General features: G+C 31.0%; 1 protein-coding gene across 1 annotated transcript in view; it reads right to left on the bottom strand.

Annotated features, from left to right (window-relative positions):
* Positions 1–10137: 10137 nt before the first annotated feature.
* The window catches only part of LOC107452621 (F-actin-capping protein subunit alpha), a gene marked incomplete in the record, with an annotated part of 37411 nt that continues 27627 nt past the window's right edge, over positions 10138–19921 (bottom strand). The window contains 1 exon segment of the mRNA XM_043054189.2: positions 10138–10718. Coding sequence (XP_042910123.1) covers positions 10575–10718 — 144 coding nt within the window.

Genomic DNA, 19921 nt, shown 5'->3' on the forward strand with positions numbered 1-19921 from the left:
CAGACTCGCATAATACTAAACTCAAAATCAAACTGAAACCTAGACAAATCAAAAACAGTATCTTCCTTATCTCATCAGCAGACACAAAATCCGGAACAATTTCTAGCTCCTAGCTCAATACCTTCACAAAGCACTTCAGAAAATCAGAAATACTTGAAATGGACTCCAAAAAAATTTATTTCAACAGAAATTAACCCAGTCCCAACTCGTTTCCAAACATAAATATGTACCAAAAAGTAGACTAAACAGATTTCATAAAAACAAACTACATAAATCAATCAAAAAATCATCAAGTACATCAATCTTCTCAATCAGGTGCAATGAGCACTGATGAAAATACTGCAGATGAACCTCCGAACCCACAAATGCAAATCGATGAAGGGTTGGATGCGCCACCTAACCTTTGCCCAGAAAGTACAAAACCTACAATTCGAAGGCATTGGCCAAAATAATATCCTGCAATTGCGGAATCTATAATGCTACGAAACCTGGCGCCATTGTCATTATTATTAATTCTCACTAAGATGCAATTGTGTTTCAGAAACCTCACATTAAAATCAAATCAACAACTAAATTTTGTGGCTATTATGTTAATAGAAGAGACAATACGCACAATAATAAAGCTTAAGGCGGAATCATAATTATGACTTCAACTATGTATCCATATCATACAATAATACTCAACTCATAATCATATTATATATTACTAGATCCCACAAGAGAAGTTTTATAAATTTCAAACCTCTATAAATTATTCTCCAGTTTTCTCCGCCGAAGTAGTGAGATATCATTCCAATGCTATAGCTTTTATTCCCATACTCATTCTTCCCAAACCCTATTGACACATTGCAAGTTTAGAATTGGTAAGAAATTTTCTCTAGTTCTCAAATAGGCAATCGAAAATATTTTTTCTGAAAAAAAAACATATTTTCCAGAAAAATATTTTTTCGTTAAATGCGGATTCCTGTTCAGCGCACCAAAAAACAAGAAAAAGACATTTTTAATTTTCAATAAAAAAAAGTACTTTTTTTAAGCAATGCTCCAAATTTCAAGATGGTATGCCAATGGAATCCTAAAAAAAATGGAATTCCATTTTATCATTGACATAATCCATGGAGTTATATTAATAAGCCACATTTTTCGTACCAAAACTGCACTCAAAGTTACAGTTAATGTTGTTTTAACAGGATGATTCATCCCTTTTAATTTAGGAAATACATTTTTCTTTGCGATCCCATAAGAGTACCACATTGAATTAACATAAACATAGCTAATACATGAAAAAAACATAGCAGTTGCATAACCGTTAACAGCCTATAGCAACACAAACAGGGATTAATATGAAGGAGATTAATACAGTATAGATGTATTACAATATTTTTTTATCTTATAACTAACAATTAGTTATAGTTTGATGTTTTTTCAACTGACTATGCCTGTTTATTTTGTAGCGTATCTACCACTACAAAATTACAACTACAATTTACTAGTATATAAGACATGTTAACTCGATTCTATGGTGAGGTACCTTTTCATAGATGACAGTTGACATGGTCGAAAGCTCCGCCCCCCACAATTTGATTAAAACATAAACAAATAGAACACAAACTCAATTTTTTTATGAAAGCATGCAATATCCTGCGCTTTATTGAAATGAGCTGTTGACGAATAAAAATAGGTGGGATAAATACTTCGCCTACATAAATATCTAAAAAGGAACTTAATTATTTCCTTTCAAATAAAATATAAAAGCGAGATATGCAATGTATTGCAAATTAATTATTCCGAGAAAATATGTTTCAAAACGATTTGATTAAAAATGATAATGCAAAGATGAGGTATGTTGGCTGACTTTAAAACAGGAGTTAATACATTTTAGCTAAGAACAATAATAACACTTGTAAATTAAAATTTATCATATTTATTTTTCTTGGTGGCCTATATTTTTCTCGTCATTTGGTATAACTGAACGATAGTGTGTAATAAAGATTCCCATCATTCAGATAGTGAGAAACAGGAAATGAGATGCAGCTAAGGAAATGAACTGCCTCTTAGTCGTCTTTAAAAGACTTCGATTTTTCTAAAAGGCTCTTAAAAAGCCCTAAATGGTTAGTGATGAAAAGCTTAAGTAGATGCTTGATTCCTCCTTAAGTTTTGGAGGGTTATTATGCGTCAAAATTTATGACAGATTAAACTGAATAAAAATGAAGCATTAATCAGCGCAATAAAGCCCAAGACTGGCAGTTCTTTTCATATAAATGAGTTAATTAAGCGCATTTTCATTGGAAAATATATTTTAATAACCTTATTAGTACCGCACAGATATTAATCTGTAAGATATGTGTATGAAATAAAAAATACTGAACAATCTGTTTAATAAAATAATTATTAGAAAATAGCTGTTTCGACGTCTTCAAGAGATTAATATTTAGGATACAAAAATTGCTTGTTTATAACGAGTTTTTAAACAAAAAAGTATTGGCTTTCCGCTATAGCGGCAAAAATTCGTTTGTGGAAAATTAATTTTTCTGTTACTAAAATTAACAAAGTTATGCGAAAGAGGACAAAATGGAAGACGTTTTTAATTATGTCTGATGTTAATATAGAAAGTGAACATCATTTGACTTTATTTTCCTCTTCCAATCATAATCCTTTAAGTTATCAAAGCATGTGCAAGCGTATAACCACCAGCTAAATTATCTTCCTATTTAAAAATGAAAACATCTCTTGCTATTATCGGCAATTATTGACATATACTTCAAATAAATGTACCGTGCGGTGCGCAGAAAAATAAATGGACCTACCGGAATAACTTTTGATCTAAAGATCGAATCTTCATGTTCTAGGACTCATTCTCAATAGTTCGAGAGGGTGGCGTCAAATATACTAATTAATTAATGCAAACGATATTTTAAGTTAGGAAAGTAGACACAAAAACGTACTTTTTCTGATTAAACCATATCTTTTTTCGACAAATTCGGATGACTGACCCCTAAAATGTAGTAGCTGCTACCTGGAAATATTGTTTTAATAGTTAGTTCAGGAGGGCAGTTTAAAGTTTGGACCCTTAGTTTTTACGTATTTCGCTATATCCCAAAAAAAATCGAAGCGAATTGTAAAAGTTTTGCATACATTTACAAAATTCGTTTTTCTAAAAATAATTTCATGCAAAATATAACTTTTAGTAAATATTTACTATTTTATTTAATGATAGTCGAAATGCTTCAGAAATGCAAGGTATACAATTTTTTCATCATTTGAAATAATGTAATTTTAATTGGTAAAATACAAAGTTTGAGCAAATTCGGTCAAATAGTTCCTGAGAGATAAAAAAAATTCGTATTTCTCGAAATTCGGTCCCCTACTTCCTTAATTTTTTGTGTCTATCTTTTGTGATTTAAAATTCATAGCTATAAAAACAAAAGTAAATTTAAATCATAGAGGAAAGAATATTTTGCGTTGATGTGTTGTAAGCAATACTTAATTAGCTGCATGAAAGGTTATTCATTGCAGGAGCATGCCAATAAGTAAAAAGCATCTGCAGAGCGAAGCAGAAATCTTGGTGGAAAGTCTGCTTTTAGCTCTGCAGAGTAAAGAAAACATAGGCAGACAAACAGCAGCCATACGTGGCAAATTTTTTAAAATGTAAGTTAGTTAATATTCGTTTCTTAGACGCTGATGTAAATGTGAAAATTGAAAAATCATTAAAAATTTTCGCTAAATTGTATGAATTTTATATTTTAAGCCGATGAATTCACTCTTTTTCTCAAATGGAGAAATTAGCATTTTGCCGAACATAGATGTTCACTTTAAAAACATCTTCGGAAAAAAAAGGAATCATAAGGAGAAATTTTTTTTTCTCTATATTTACTTACAATATATATATATTAACAATATGTATTAACATCGAGTCCCTTGATTAAAATATCCCCTTTTTGTCCGTTAAATTATACTATGTAACAACTAAAAAAATTTTGAATTTTACAATTTAACGGGTATAACCATTCTGAAGTTTGTATAAAACGGGGCAGAATATCTTTAGATAGAATACGTGGTTGCAAAAAATTTGCTTAATTTGCAAAACTGAACTATTACGCGGTACAGAAGATAAAACTGAATTTAACATTTAAATGATTCAAAGCCAATCGATGCGTACAAAAATAAAATTTTGATATCAAAATGTTCCTTAAACGTGTTGGTAAATGTACATGAAATTTCCAAGTTTTTATTGCCGAATAATTTTTTCGTTATGAGAGTAAGAAGAGTGGAAATTTTTTTAAATATCGATGACGGTGACAACAATTTTTCTTTATTACAGAAGAAGTTTCTAAGCTTACAATGTGTCGTAAATTGCACCATACAGTACAAAATACAGTACATCAATAACAGAAAAAAAATGCATCGTTCTCTGTTATTTTCTTAAAACTGTTTTTAAAAAAAACTATGCCAATTAGAAAACCATAACTTTCTTATAAAAGTAGCTGACGGTAAATTCATTATCCGATAGGTCGGTGTACAGTACATCTGACAGTAAACAACTGGACGTAACCACGTGAATTCATGGTACTTGAAAAATGTAGTCATAATGTAATTTTAGGCGGGGACTTTCTATAAGCTTCACAAGCTATCATTGATTGTGGCCGCAAAGAATTAGTCTTAGAAGATATGTGGAACGAAAATATTGTAACGAAAGAACCTCAGCAAAGTCGCTTTTGTGTGGTAGATGATTGCGAAATTCCTCCTTCGACAACAAGGAGACTTAAGTGACGACAACAGCTAGATGGGAGACGAACAAAAATATTTTCAGTGCAGTGGGCTCCTAACACTTCAACGAAACGTAGTATTCCCATCTTCCATTATACTGAACGATAAAGAAGGACTCCGCGTATGAATTCCGAATTTTGCCAATCACCGTACCTGCCTTCCTAAAAATATATGCATTGGACATACAGAAGAAATTGACGAAAATTGTTGAATTGTTTCGACGTTGAGAAAAGTGTTCCAGAGCAAAAAGAGAGAGATAAAATGCTCTATCATAAATTTTGAAACCATGCCTGACCACAGAATAAGGAGACAGAGTGAACCATGTTCGTATGGAGTTTGAGGAAGTCTAGAAAAATCAGCTTAAGAACAGTGTGAAACATCACATCTACACCGGAAATAATTCATCGTTGAGTTAAAGACCATACAGAGTTTCTGTTGCTGAGGGACTCCTTACGCAGGAAGAAGTAGACAAAACGCTTGCACGAGACATTATTCTGAAATCTAATAGCCCCTGGTCTTCGCCTGTGATTCCCGTCAAGAAAAAGTTGGCGGTTTTGTGCCGACTATCGACGATTAAATAAAGTAATGAAGAAAAATGTGTTTCCGCTGCCGAGGGTTGACGACATTGTAGATAGTTTGAAAAATGCAGATTACTTCTCCTCAACGGACTTATTTTCTATTGGCAAGCGCAAGTCTATGAAGCGGATCGAGAGAAAAGGAGCTTTAATCACTCCTGATGGGTTATATGTATTTAAAGTGATGCCGTTTGGACTTTGTAATGCCCCAGCAACTTTTGAGAGAATGATTAATAATTTACTTCGGCATTTAAAATAGAAAATCTGTCTGTGCTATCTTGACGATATTGCAGTCCTCTCAGATACTTTTGATGAACATTTACATCGTTTGAGGATTTCATTAGAGTGTCTCAAAGCTGCCGTATTGCAGTTAATTACGAAGAAATGTCCCTTTGGCTCTCAAAAACTCGAGAGTTCTTGGTCATATCGGGAGCACCGAAGGAGTAGAGCCAGACCCAGATAAAGTTAAGGCTATCACTATGTATCCAGTGCCTACTAGAATTTTTGATATAAAAAGTTCCCTTGGGTTCTGCTCATGCTACAGAAGGCTGATAAGAGACTTTTGTACGATAGCATATCTTCTACAGAAAATACTTAAAAATGATGAGAAATACATATGGATGGAAGAACAACATCACTCATTTGAAACTTTGAAGGCTGCTCTAACGTCAGAACCAATATTAGGTATTTTTGATTATAATGTCTCTACCGAGCTACATACAGATTCCAGTGACTATGACATTGGATCAGAGTTAGTTCAAATTCAGAAAGAAAAAGAGACTGTAGGACAGGGGCATATGCCTCTCGAGTACTGACCACAAGGCTGAAAGAAATTACTCGACAACGGAACGTGAATGTCTTGCTGCTATCTGTCCATCAGTAAATTTCGTCCTTATTTTTTTGGAATACCATTTACCATTATAACAGATTGTAGCGATTCCCTTCTAGGAAATCTATTTTTAGACCAAACCCCCAAATTATGCCTTTTCAGCCTACCCTGAGAGGCCGGGATTAAGGATTTCCAGACAATTCCAGTGAGTATCCCCTCAGCGAGCAGTCGCACTAACTTGTTACTTGTTACGTTTTAATAAATATATGTTAAGTTTTAAAAATCGTCATCCTTGCTCACCACACATTGGAGTCCTCATTAATTAGTGATTAGAGGAAATTAATTTACACCTTGAAACCTCTAAATTGGTGACCCTATAGCGATTCCCTTCTAGGAAATCGCTACAAGATAATCATTCCAGGTGAACTTGTTTGGATTTTTAGGCCAGTTGGAAAAACTGGGTAGTCCGAAAAGCTACTAAAAAAGAATTTTGGACCTTACAGAATAAAGCAAAAATTATCTGATGTTACTTACGAGAAAGAAAACGTTGCACCATCTACAAGGAGCAAAACTACAGACACCATCAACGTGGTGAGCATAAAACCTTACCATAACCCGTCGTTTCAATTAGAACCATGTGAAGCCGAAATGCAGTATTGAGGGCCAATCACCCGATCACGTACCAGAACAGCCATAGAGTGAAACAGCGAGGACGCTGTTTTTCTAAGTAGGATGCTATAACGTGTGTCAGCGTAGCTGAGAAGCTAGAGTCGTCGTTCTGGAGAGACAAAGATACCGAGTCCGATCCTCAGAACTCGAAGAAAATGTAAAAATCTTTAAATGTAACATAAGCTTTTCTTTATTATTTCTGTATCTTCTAGAACGTTTTAATTTGTCATTTCCTGTTTCGTAATTTAGTCCCATAAAAGATCAATTGTTTCAGGCCGAAAAGACAGTCACTTTGTTCCCTGTACGTTTGAAGGTTCTTAATAAATCTCTTTAACCTTCTGGACTTGATTTAGATTCATTCTACTTGACAATATGAGGATAGACCAATAGAAACAAGTAGTTCAGTCAGCTCTTCACTATATTCGCTCCCTATTGTGCACAATTACAAATACTACTCCTCACAAGCGTATGTTTTTTTCATCCTTGAAGATCCTGGCTGTTCTGGATCATCCTGACTGCAGTTGAAGCAAACCCGGACTATGGCCATGTTAAACCTGCTGATTGTCTCGATTAGACAGTTAGCCCCGACGGGTGAAGCTGTAGATAACAACGCAGAAGAAAATGCTACTGGAATGCCTGATTACTTGGATTCTGCTACAGGTGACGAGATGCTCCACAAGCCTCAGGCAGCTTTTAGTTTATCTGGACTATGTCCAGGACTGATAAAGCTTTTTTTTATAACCGTCGTTGAACAGCCAACCCAATTTTGGGTTTACAACTACTAATGTTCAACTTCATAGTCTTGTAATTTTGAACCAATCCAGAAGACAAGGAAAACTCCTGGATCAATACCTCCAGAGGTATGATTTGTAATGGGAACATGAAGGACTTTGTGACTCCACAGATTTAACGTGCATCAGTCACCATTTACTACACGATGAGTCTTCGGCCAGAAGGGATCAAACCCACGACTTCTTGTACATGGGCCCAGTGCCCTACCAACCAGGCTATCCCGGCCGATATACCTTTGGAGAAAATAATGACTTTGAAAATTAAGGGAAGGGTAAATGTCATATTTATTATTTCTAAAATAGGTACATATTACTTGCAATGTGGCAAACACAAAATTTAACATCTATGTATCCAGCAATATATATAGGGGGAAAATTGAGAGGAAAAATGAAACATGATTGTTCACTATGCTTCTTAAGTTAGCTATGTTATCACTCTCATCACTTCATTAAGTAATTAGTACAAGTACCACAAAAGTATTTTCTGGCAAACTTTTTAAGACTAATGCCGTTAAGATTGACAGAGTGGCAACCCCATATGACATACTTCAAATTACTACTGTATCACCAGAAGAGATTCTTTAGTTGCTCTTTGGCTAGGGAGTCTCTGGTGTTATTATATAACCCAACGCGCTTTATAGTTTTATTTTGGTATTTATGCAGAATGGAAATTAATCCTTTCCCTTGAGTTCAGTGAGATTTTTCAGATTTTTAGCATAGCTGGAGTCTTTCACTATGATATACACCTTTTGTAAATTTGAAAACTTGGAAGTCATTTAGTGAATGCATGTCCTCATTATCAGTCATCGTGATCATTAACTTTTTCTATTTCAAGAATATTCTCAGTTTGGACAATTTTTGGTAGAAATGTGAGTTTACTCACTTTCTTAGGTGGATAAGTTTATATTATTTTTAGAAGAATTAGAGATAACACTTTGTTGTATTAGTTGTATTACTTTGTTCTTATAGTTAGATTTATTTTATATTTTTTGAAGATAAAGCTGAAGGTCAGGGGCTTCATGAATATTAATTTTGTTTCCTTGGTTAAAATCTTTCCAAGCTGCTGCTTTCCGAGGCTAATTCCACATTTTCCTCAGCTAATTTATCTGTTTATTAAGGTTATACATCATTGATCCGAATTTGATCACAAATCTGCTGAAATCCACTTGATCTACTAAGCACAATAATTTGAACAATTAAAGTCATTAACTAAAAAAAAAAAAGTTAATTGAAACAAATTGGTAAAATGGTTATTGGAAAAATAAGTTGAAAATTATCAGTATAATACAGAATCACAAAATTCGAAATTATAGAATCGATCTTAATAAATAAAACTGCAAACTTTTAGAATTTCTATTATTTTAAATAAAATCACATGCCTCATATGAAAATTCATGATTTTTCTATTATAAGTTAGAAATGAACTAGGTTATAATGAAAAAAGATTTGGTTCTAACTAGAAAAATTTAGCCGCACTAAAGTATGTTGTAAAGAGATCACCCGGGTACCTCAGGAACATGGATCCAGTGTTTACCAGAATACAGGTAAAATCCCTGAGGAGTAATCTGAAGCATAAAAGTGACTTGTTGCTCTAATAATCAATGCAAGATATTCTGCAGAAGTAGATTTTTGCACATTTCTAATGTTTATCTAACACTATAAATATAATTTTGATAGTTACATGCTGGGAAATAGTAATAAAATGGACATCATCCCTTATTTGAATTTACTTATAGCAACATTAAAACAAACAATACAGAACACTTTTCTAAAATTAATATAAGTTCTGAAACATGTCTTATCTTTGTTTGAATTTATCTAGAAAATTCAAATCCATGAAAACATCAAAAACTTATGTCTTGATATGTTCACAATGAAACATGCTTGGGGCTTTAACAGCAAATTTAGTTAGTTAGTTTGGAGTTACATTGATGAATAAAAACCTATATCCTTCAGATAAGAAAAAATTTTAGCATGATAATCAATCTTCATTTAATAAAATTAATAATGGATTGAAGCTACTAAAATAGTGAACCTCTCTGAAATCTAAATTTTTTATTTTCAAAGTGCTTTTAAATTGCTCATTCTGCTTCTCAAAGTTATTTAAATTGTTTTTAAAGGGGAAGAATAAAAATTTTGTTTCCATCTATAATATTTTTTGAAAAAAATGTCTCAAAATATGAACTTTCGGAAACAAATCACAATAACTACTACTGAAAAATAAAACATGAAGAATTAAAAATCTAGTTATTACCAAATTATTGGTAAAATAGAATAGTTTTAAAAGTTAGATATTAAGGTTTCTGAAAAAGACAATAAGTAACATCATGTTTTCTTTTCCTTTTTTTTTGTATTTTGCTAATGCCGCATAATTAAATAGCTGACTTAACTAAAGACTATTTTATAATTTAAAAAAATATTTAAATCTTTATGCATAAGTTTAATCTGAAGTGCGACTAAGCATATATAAATTAGTGTTTGTAATAAACACAACAGTAAAAAGACACAATTAAAAAACTCAAAATATTTTAATTGGCGTATTTAAACAATTGTGTATATGAAATTAGATAATACATAAAAGAAATTCAAAGTAAAACCCAAAATTGAAAGAAAATAATTAAAAACAAAATTATGATAAAAAATAAAATTTATGTCACTATAATGTGACAAAAATAATGGTCAATTATAAAGAATACAATTCTAATCAACATAGTAAAAAAATATAGAATATATCATATAACAGGATTCAATTTTTTTTTTTTTAATAACAGAATTAAATGCTATTTCTAGGCACTATTCATAAAGCACATGATTAAACAATAATAACACATTATACCAAACAAGATTTTAACACAAGTTCAGAAGGAACATCTTCCAAATGTATAAATCCTAAGACATAATTTGTTTTTAACAATGTAGTTCAAACTAATTCAATATGCACTAATATCAATGATGCTTCAGTTCTGTTCCTAATTTTTTAAATGTTAAAATTTTCTGCCAATCAATTTTGGTTCTTGTAACTGGAAGTAAACGCCGTAAAGCTTTAAATGTAGTGTCAGACATAGTTTGATAATTCTCTGAAATTGCCATCTGTAAAAAATAATAAAAAAATTTTAAATGTATAATTATTATTAAGATGAAAAGACATCGCCTTAAAAATATAACATTACAAATAAATGAAAAAATTTGTATGATTTCTCAGAGTTCAATAGTGAAAAAATAAAAATTTCTCATTTACGAAATGTTACATTAATTACGGAATGAGTTAAATCAATTTTACATTATGGCTTGGGTAAGTATAATTTTGTAAAAAACTAGTATCCTATTAAAAACAAAAAAATTACTAAAAGATTACAGAAAGAAAAATATTTGCTGATTTTGTTTTTCAAAAATTCAGATGGGTCTTCATAAAAAAAAATGATACACTGAGCAAATTGTTTTTCTCAATTAGAAGCTCCTTTTAGAAGATGAAAGCAACTTATTTTTCTTTTTATAGGTTGACAATAACTTAGTTTATTATGCATCATCTAAGATTCATTCTTTAAAAAAAAAATTTAAATAAATTTTAAAAAATTATTTTAGAATGATTTAGTTTTACTTAATTTTTTTTCACTATATTTTACTATTTTGTATATTTCTAATCAATTAACTCTCAGTAGTTACTCTATGATTCAATTATCACAAACTACACTGGTTATCATAAATTAAGGAAAATTCACAAAAATCGCGATAACTCAAGAANTCACTATATTTTACTATTTTGTATATTTCTAATCAATTAACTCTCAGTAGTTGCTCTATGAGTCAATTATCACAAACTACATCTCTCATGCAGTAGAAAAAATGCACTGCAACATTTTATTTAACTAATCATTTAAATGAACCTTTTAATGAAGAAAGCAATGCATAAGTTTTGAAATATCATTAAATCAAAATGTTTCAAATTCATACGCAACCCCGTGGCAGAATTGCAGTAACACAGCGACATTGTCGCTGAATGTTAGAGTTCTTGCAGAAAGATTTTTCTTCTGAAAAGTAAAAAAGTTCAGTTTTCTTGTCTACAGAAACTTACACATTAATATTTGAACCATGCATTTAGATAACGTTTTGATTGGCTTAATTAACGTCGATACTATGGTTAATCAATGTAATGTTTTGATTGTATTTTCGGCAGTTACTGACATTGATTTTCACACGGTTTTTAAATATCTCGATATATTTCACACAATATGGAAAATTCGAATCGTGCATTTGAGTACTTACTTTTTAAGGCAATAATTTTATCTAATTTTTGGCGGCTATTGATTTCTCAACAGTTTTTATATCTGATATTTTTCATACGATATTACAATTTTTTATTATGCATTTGAGTAACCCTTTTTTGAGGAGTCCAATTCGCATGATTTCATCATCAATCTTTTTTTCGATAACAGATTACATTATTTTTATTTATTTTTATTGGGATTGATTGATTTGACAAAATGCAAAGAAGGAAATAATTTGTGCGGCACCACCCTCTCCCCCCCCCCTTCCAACAAAATACGAGAATATCCCCCATAATATAAGAATAAAAAAATTTACACATTCAAATAAAAAAAATTAGTTTTTTTGGAAACACAGCGCTTAAGTTATTTTAAATTAGTAACGTATGTTTGTTATTATTAAAAGTATCTTGCAGAAAGATATTAGTGCTAGACAGTTTTATCGCAGATAGCTCGAAGAAATTCTGCCACAGGGTTACACAATACATACAGAACACACATACGCGTTTTTCTTTTTATTGCAATTATCCTTGAAAATAAAAATAGTTAGAAAATTTATTAATAAAAATAAAGTTACTATAAAAATATGTTTTACAAATAATAATTTTAAAAGATTTCCAAAATCTAACAGCAGTTTAAATAAAACCAATATGCATTTTTTATAGATAGCCTGCGTTTATTTCAACAAATGAGTCTTTTAAAACCTTTATTTCAGTCCACCTAATAGGCATGAATACAATATTTATTTATATATACACCAAGCTCTCTAAGTTTGCTAGCTTCTATTTAAACCTATTTTATGGGTCAAAATACATTTGTCATTGCAGGTTTAACTCATTTTTTCTGCAAAGCAATATCAAGTGAACATTCAATGGTAATGTATGAGTTTTGATTGAAACTCATAAAATAGTGTTCTCATATACTATCAAATTACATAAACTCAAAAGGAAAAAAAACTACTACATTGTTTATTCCAGGTAGCAAAAATTAAACAATGCTAAAAACTATGCATTAACACAAAATTGAAAAAAAGAACAAGAACTAAAGAAAATGTTTTTAGATAACATTAAGGTGAAGGAACCTGCATTTATTTGGAGATAACCCCCTAGTAGACAGATGTTAAGGAACCAGTTAAATTGAAAGGAAACAAAGATTCTAAACTATATCATAATTAATAAAAGTAAACAGTGTTAAGACAATATAAATGTGAACAGAGATTACATCACTGACATAAGACTGAGTGTTTTTGCCAGAAAAAAAATGTAATAAAATACAAAATGTACTGACAAGTTGGACTATCCCACGTAATTTAGCAGAAAATTGAAAATCACTTCTTAACTTAAAAATATAAGTAAAAGATAATAAAAAAATATTTATTTTACAAGATAACTAGAATTTTGATTAATTTTCCTTAAGCACATAAAAACAAATCCACTATCAAATTAAGCATTTAGATTTAAAAACTTACCATGTAGAGTGTGCTAAAAAGATTTTAAAAAACTCATGAAAAAAAAATACTTTTGGTAAAGCAAAAGGAAAAATGTTAATGAAAACCATTGTTACAAACAAACAAAACTGGTTTTGTATACGTACACATCTTTTTATTAACTGAGTCTTAATTTTTATGGCCTTGAGAAAATTTGATAACAAATCATGGCTGGCCAGTTTTTGACATAAGTCAGTTTTTGGTGGCTATAACTACGGATAAAGCAGTCATGAAACCAGTGTCAAAAACCTGAAAAAAGCCTGTGTCAAAACAAAAAAGTAAAAAAATTTCACTTACGTATAAGTGTAAATATAATTAGTTATATGTCATAAAGCATAGCATATGTAATGTTTAAGGTTAAATATTAAATTTCTATTTTCCTTACACAAACTAACTTCTGTAAAAAGAAAATGTCTTGAGAAAATCTCAACTACATAAAATATAGACCTCTACATGCTAACAAAAATTCCACTGGAAGCTTTCAAATTGTAACGTTTCCTTAAAGAAGGTATTCGAATAATAGAAAAAGAATTTTAAAAATAATAATATTTAAAGACCAATGGTGAGGGGGCGACACTTTACGTCCATGAAAGATGATTCTGTGACATAATGAATTTAAAGGTTGGAGATAGAGCAGGAGCTAGCATACGATTCAAATCTTAAAAAAAATATATACATGAATATCACAAGTATTTATTTACATCCTAAAAATACTTCAAAACAAAACTTGCAATTTCTGAAGGTCAGAAAAAATAAAGTATGAAAATCGGGTTAGACAAGAAACGTTTTTCAAGTAGATAAGGCAGGAGTTTTTATCAGATTTCAGTGTCAAACAAGAAGTGTCTAGAAGAGAAGTATAGCGTGAAATTCTTGCACCTTGTTTTCTTAACCTGGTATTTAGAAATAAATTATTTTGAAACAATTAATGCAACTTGTGCAAGTGTTTCACGAGAACAAATATTTCCAATGAGGACTTAATAAAGTACTTAAGAAATAGTCTTAAACTGACAAATAGAGTTAAATTTTAATTGTTCTTTGAGTATGTTAGCTGAGGTTATGAATTATGAATAAATTAAGTTAAAAAAAGAACTTTTTTGAGAAAATGAAAAAAAATTTAACAATTGTTATAAAATATGGAATTTCTTGAGAATGTGCAGGAAAATTTTATATTTACTAAAGTAAGTAAAAAAATAATAATTTTGAGCTATTATTTTGAATAATTTTTTTTTATGTTGTTTTAATTTTATTTTGAAAAAATTTCATTTAAAAATACTAAAAATAGTAGAAGGAACAATTAAACATTTTCCATTACCCAAATCAATATAATTATTAATTTCTTCATCAAATATATGTGTATATTGCGCTCAACTGTGTCACATGATAGTCAAGAGTATGTACTGTAAAATACTGATAAAGCGCCCCCCCCCCTGTAGTTTCACATCTATGCAGATTGCCAATCAGTACCCAAAAAACGCCCCCCCCCTCCTCTCTCTACACCACAATTTATAAGTTCTTATTTTAAAAATTTCTTTAGGATTTTATTTATAAAAAATAGTTATCCTGGTGTTTAAGGTAGAGGATTAATGTTAGACTGTAAAAGAGAACAATGAGTGATAGAAAAAGGTAGGTAATCAATCACAATCACTGAATTGAAGATAGCTAACTAAAGTGCAGGTGTTTGCTAAGTGTGATGGGAAGAGAGGGGGAAGCAACCTCTGTATGTGTGGTCAACATTTCCTCCCAGTTGCATGTAGGTAGGTCAAGGTCACCTTGATTGGAATGTACACTCACTGATAAGAATGCGAAAAAAAATTAGGGTGTAGTGGGAGAGTTGAATGTAAAAAGATTGAGCAGAAAAGAAAGAATGTCCTTTGCCAAGCAGGGGAAGAAGAATGTAAATTGGAAGGGGGTGGAATTGAATGAAAGAGATAAGGAGTCAAAGGGAATTATCATTTCTTAGAATTGTACTACAGGGGCAAGAAAAATCAGAATATTTTGGGGGTGGAGACTGAACATTCCCCTTGTTCACAGAGATTAGAGATTATTGCGATCCCTAACAAGCAGGATGCCTAAAATCAGCTCTTATACTGTTTCTAAAAAGTTGGAAGTCATCCAATGGCATAAGGAAAATGGTTCTGTTATACACCGAACTTTTAGGTATTTCGGCATCGACGGAAAAAGAATTCGAGAGTGGATTAATAAAGAAGAAATTTTATTAGCCAATAATCATGGGGAACAAAAGAAAATGTGGAAATTACTCACTGGGAGAAAACCTTTATCAGAAGAGTTAGATGATACCCTGTTTGAATTTTTAGAAAAGAAAGAGAAAATGGCTTTGCTGTATCCAACAGAATGCTAGATGAAGAAGCATTAAAAATAGCAGCTTCTCTTGGACTTATAGATTTCAAAGCATCCTCTATGTATATAAAACGATGGAAAAAAAGGTTCAACATTTCCATGCGAAGAGGAACAAATGAAAGCCAGAAGTTGCCAAGTGATCACGTTGAAGCCGCAAATAGCTTCATTCAAGCTATTCGTTCGTTAAGAATAAAAAATGACTACACGCCATATAATATTCGAAATATGGATCAAACGATGGTGCGGTTTGATGAGCCATACGCTCGGACTAATGATATTGCTGGAAAAAGTACAATCAGAATCACAAACACGGGGTGCAAAAAGCGAGGCTTTACCGTAGCGCTAGCAGCAACTGCCTCAGGGCATAAGCTTCCCGCTTTCGTGATTTTAAAAGAGCCAACAGGACGCATCCCACCTCGCGTGCTGAAAGACTTAAAAGTTCCTCATAATGTAAAAGTTACCTGCTCTTTCAACGGATGGATGACGACCAACCTTATGGAAAGTTGGTTAACGAGGATTTGGGGTCCCAATGAAGATGATGTAAGAAGATTGATTATCTTAGATCGAGCTTCAATCCATAGAACTTCAAGTCTCCAAGAAAAATTAAAAGATCTAGACACTGATTTGGTTTTGATTCCGGCAGGGTGCACAGGCCTTCTGCAGCCAGCAGATGTTTCGTGGATGGCGCCCTTTAAAAGTGCACTGCGAAGAGAATGGGCTGTCTTCATTAGGAACAAACAAAAGACTCTTGCTGGGAATCTAAAAAGGTCAGCTCGGCAAGATGCGGTTGGTTTTGTGTCAGCCGCTTGGGAAGCGGTCACCGAAGAGACTATTTCTAAATCCTTCAAGCGTTGAGGTATATCGAACGCTTTAGATGGAAGCGAAGATGGGCTATTTCATTCCAGATTAGCGGAAGTCAATGTCGGATCTATAGACAATGATATCACTGATGAACTGAATGAAGAGTGTGTTAACCTTATTTTGGATGACGATTCTGATATTTCTTTTAATGGATTTTCAGATAATGATTAAAGTAACTAAATAAAATATCTTTCTTCTTATGAAATATGCTGTTGTATATATTTTTTATTTTTTCACCTATTTGCATGTGCCGCAATCGCACTGAAATTTAAAAATGAAGGATCACTGTAAAGGTAAGTGATTTTACTAATAAAAATTTTTATTTTCTCCCTTTTGCTATGATTATTTTTACTGTGTATTTTGCGATTTATAATTATTAATGCCCAACCAATATAGACGATTTTTTAGAACTAAACGATGCTCAGAATTTTCTTGAGTACCGTTTATCGGCCCCCTCTAAATCACGCCGATTTTCGTCAAAATTAAGGGGGCGCTTTACCGGTATTTTACGGTAGATTAATTTTAATAATAAGTATTTTTTTAAAAATTCATTAATTGTATTTTACCTCTCTTGAATGTAAAAATTTTTGAAAAATCATACATATTGTTAACAGACTATTTTGGACCAACTCAAAAAAAAAATATTTGCTAATTTCCGTACTGCAAAAGCAAAACATGTGAGTATTTGTCTAAAAAAATAGTTTGAATCCTATTTGAGGGTATTTTAAAAGTTTTGGACACTTTTAAAAATTTGCCAATTTGCAATTCTAAGAATTTTGTGTACCTTTGTTTTGAAGAGCAAATAAATTGTTTATGTCTGAATTTTTAATTGTGGATGAATCCAGTTATATGATAAAAATAAAGTGTCAAAATAGTATCTTTATTAGTATACTGTTACCAATATCTGACACTTGTTTTTATTGTTTTCTTTGGCTTCGATAGTACAGATTAAAGTTTTTGTAAATATAACCTATGAAACCAAGCCTGATTGGAAGGATATTCCTGTTTTCCAGTTGGCTGACATAAAGAAAAAATCAACCCTCCAAAGCTATTGATATGAGGATACTTCAATGTCAGGGCTAAAGAGAATAGAAAGGCTAGTTCACTCCGCTCTTAGAGCTGAAGCTACGATTTCCCTCCTCATGACGTAACTGTGTCCACAGATCTCGAAAGATTGCACGCAAAGATATTATGATAACTTTGCATCTTTCTCTTTGTAAAAGTAAGTTAGACTTTTTCTGGTAATTAGCTTTCAAACTTGACGTAATTAACACATTATTTCCATTCATAAACATAGTTTCAAAAAACTTTCTTGGCCATTATATTAAAAAAATACCATTTTAAACTTATAAAAAAATTTACTAGTTGGCGAAAATGACACTATAAATACTTTATTTCAAAAAGTTCAGTTTCAACTTTAATTATTAAGAAAAATGAAACAATATATCGAAACTTTTTTATCTACATATTCTTTTATAACAATAAGTTGAGTTAAATTTAGAATCCCGGATTTTAAAATATGCTGTTAATAGTAATTTGTTCATACTTAATCATTAGGAAACATCAACCTTAAACGCTAATTACTGAAACAAAATAATAATTTAGGTTCATAATGACATTAGAAATTTTACAATTGTTTATAGATATTTAAATTTAAGATGATATAATTTATAGATATTTAAATTCAAGAGAATATAATTTTTAAAAGAATCATAAATATTTAGAATAACTACATTAAAAAAATAAGTTATGAAATTAGGAGAATTTCAACTGTAAGCTATATATTTTATTAATACTTTCTACTTACGTTTGAATTTTCTTTGACTTCATCCATTTTTTAATTTTTTTCACATGCCTTTCTTTTTGAAGTAACGAGGCAGTTTCTATTTAGATAACGAATTTTTATAAAAGTTCTTAACGATAGAAAAAACGTATTGCTGTTTTATATTAACTGTGTCATTTTGGAATCCATTCTTTACATAATTGTTCATTTACTTTAGGGAATACGCGGAAAATTATATTTTTTTCCCTTTGTTTTTCTATCAGAATCTTTGCAAGTTGCAATCGCGCAAACTGGCATTTCGTTAATAGTTTTAAAATTTTGTAAATTCACGGCAAAAACTGAGGAAAGTCATTATAGAAAGTAACAAATGTCTTAGATTATGTCACAAAAAGAAATGTTCCAATATTAGATAGAGCTATTAAGGCCGAACGCTCTGTTCTTGAAGTAAAAGTGAGAGATTTGCGCCAAAGTGACGTCACTAGAGAAAATTGGAGGATTGGCGCGGCGAGAGTTTCTTCAAAGGAGTGAACCAGCCTTTCTATTCTCTTTAGCCCTGCTTCAATGTACTGAGAAGGCTGATTACAAACTGAACTCAGTGGCACGACAGCCCTTTGAGGACCAAAGCCTACTGTGCCCGTGATTACAAACTTGTAACTGAAAAGTTTAGCATTCAAAGATAATAAAACAAAAATAAAGCTTTTCTCATGTTTTTCGAATCAAGGAATTTGTTTTCAGTATTTAAATACACATTTTCTACTTTGTAGTGTTATTTCATTAGCTGATTTTCATGCAATAGTCTAACATGGGAATTGTAGGAAAAGGGAAAGTAATTACTATTGGTCCAATAAGTAAGTCAAGGGGAAAATATGTTTCTCACAGTCAGTAACAGGAAACCTATAAAATGTTAATTCATACATACTTGAGATCTAAATATAGAATAAGAAAAGAGGAAGTGAATACTTAAGTGCGAGAAAGCATTTAGTTTTGAATAATAAATGAAGATTTAGATAAAGGAATAACAAAGATTAGTTGAAACTTGTATGTTATATATATATTTCATGTATTTTATGTTACATATATATTTTATCTTACATATATATAGAGTATTTTGTATTTTATATTAATGTTTTAAATATACTATAAAAATTTCACATGCACTATGACATCGCTAGTTCATCCTAAATTTTTTACAGTTTTTGATGGTTTTGATTACTTTTTAACAGTTCAAGCCAGTTTTTGATGCTGGCCATATCAAAAACCTAACTCTTTAAACTAATGCCTTACACAAACAGTGAGCATGCAAACAAAATTTTCAAATGAAATGTACTTAATGTTTTGTTAGATGTATATCTTACAAACATATAGCAGTCAAAAAACTCTAACAACAAATTTTCACCAAAATAAAGCCATGTAGAACTATCCTAATAACATAAGTTAATTCTAGTACTTAAACAATGTATATTTAGTAATATATATACATATATTATATATTTATATACATATATTAAATATATATATATATATATATATATAGATAGATAGA

Source organism: Parasteatoda tepidariorum, chromosome X1 (genome assembly GCF_043381705.1).
Source record: "Parasteatoda tepidariorum isolate YZ-2023 chromosome X1, CAS_Ptep_4.0, whole genome shotgun sequence".
Taxonomy (NCBI): domain Eukaryota; kingdom Metazoa; phylum Arthropoda; class Arachnida; order Araneae; family Theridiidae; genus Parasteatoda; species Parasteatoda tepidariorum.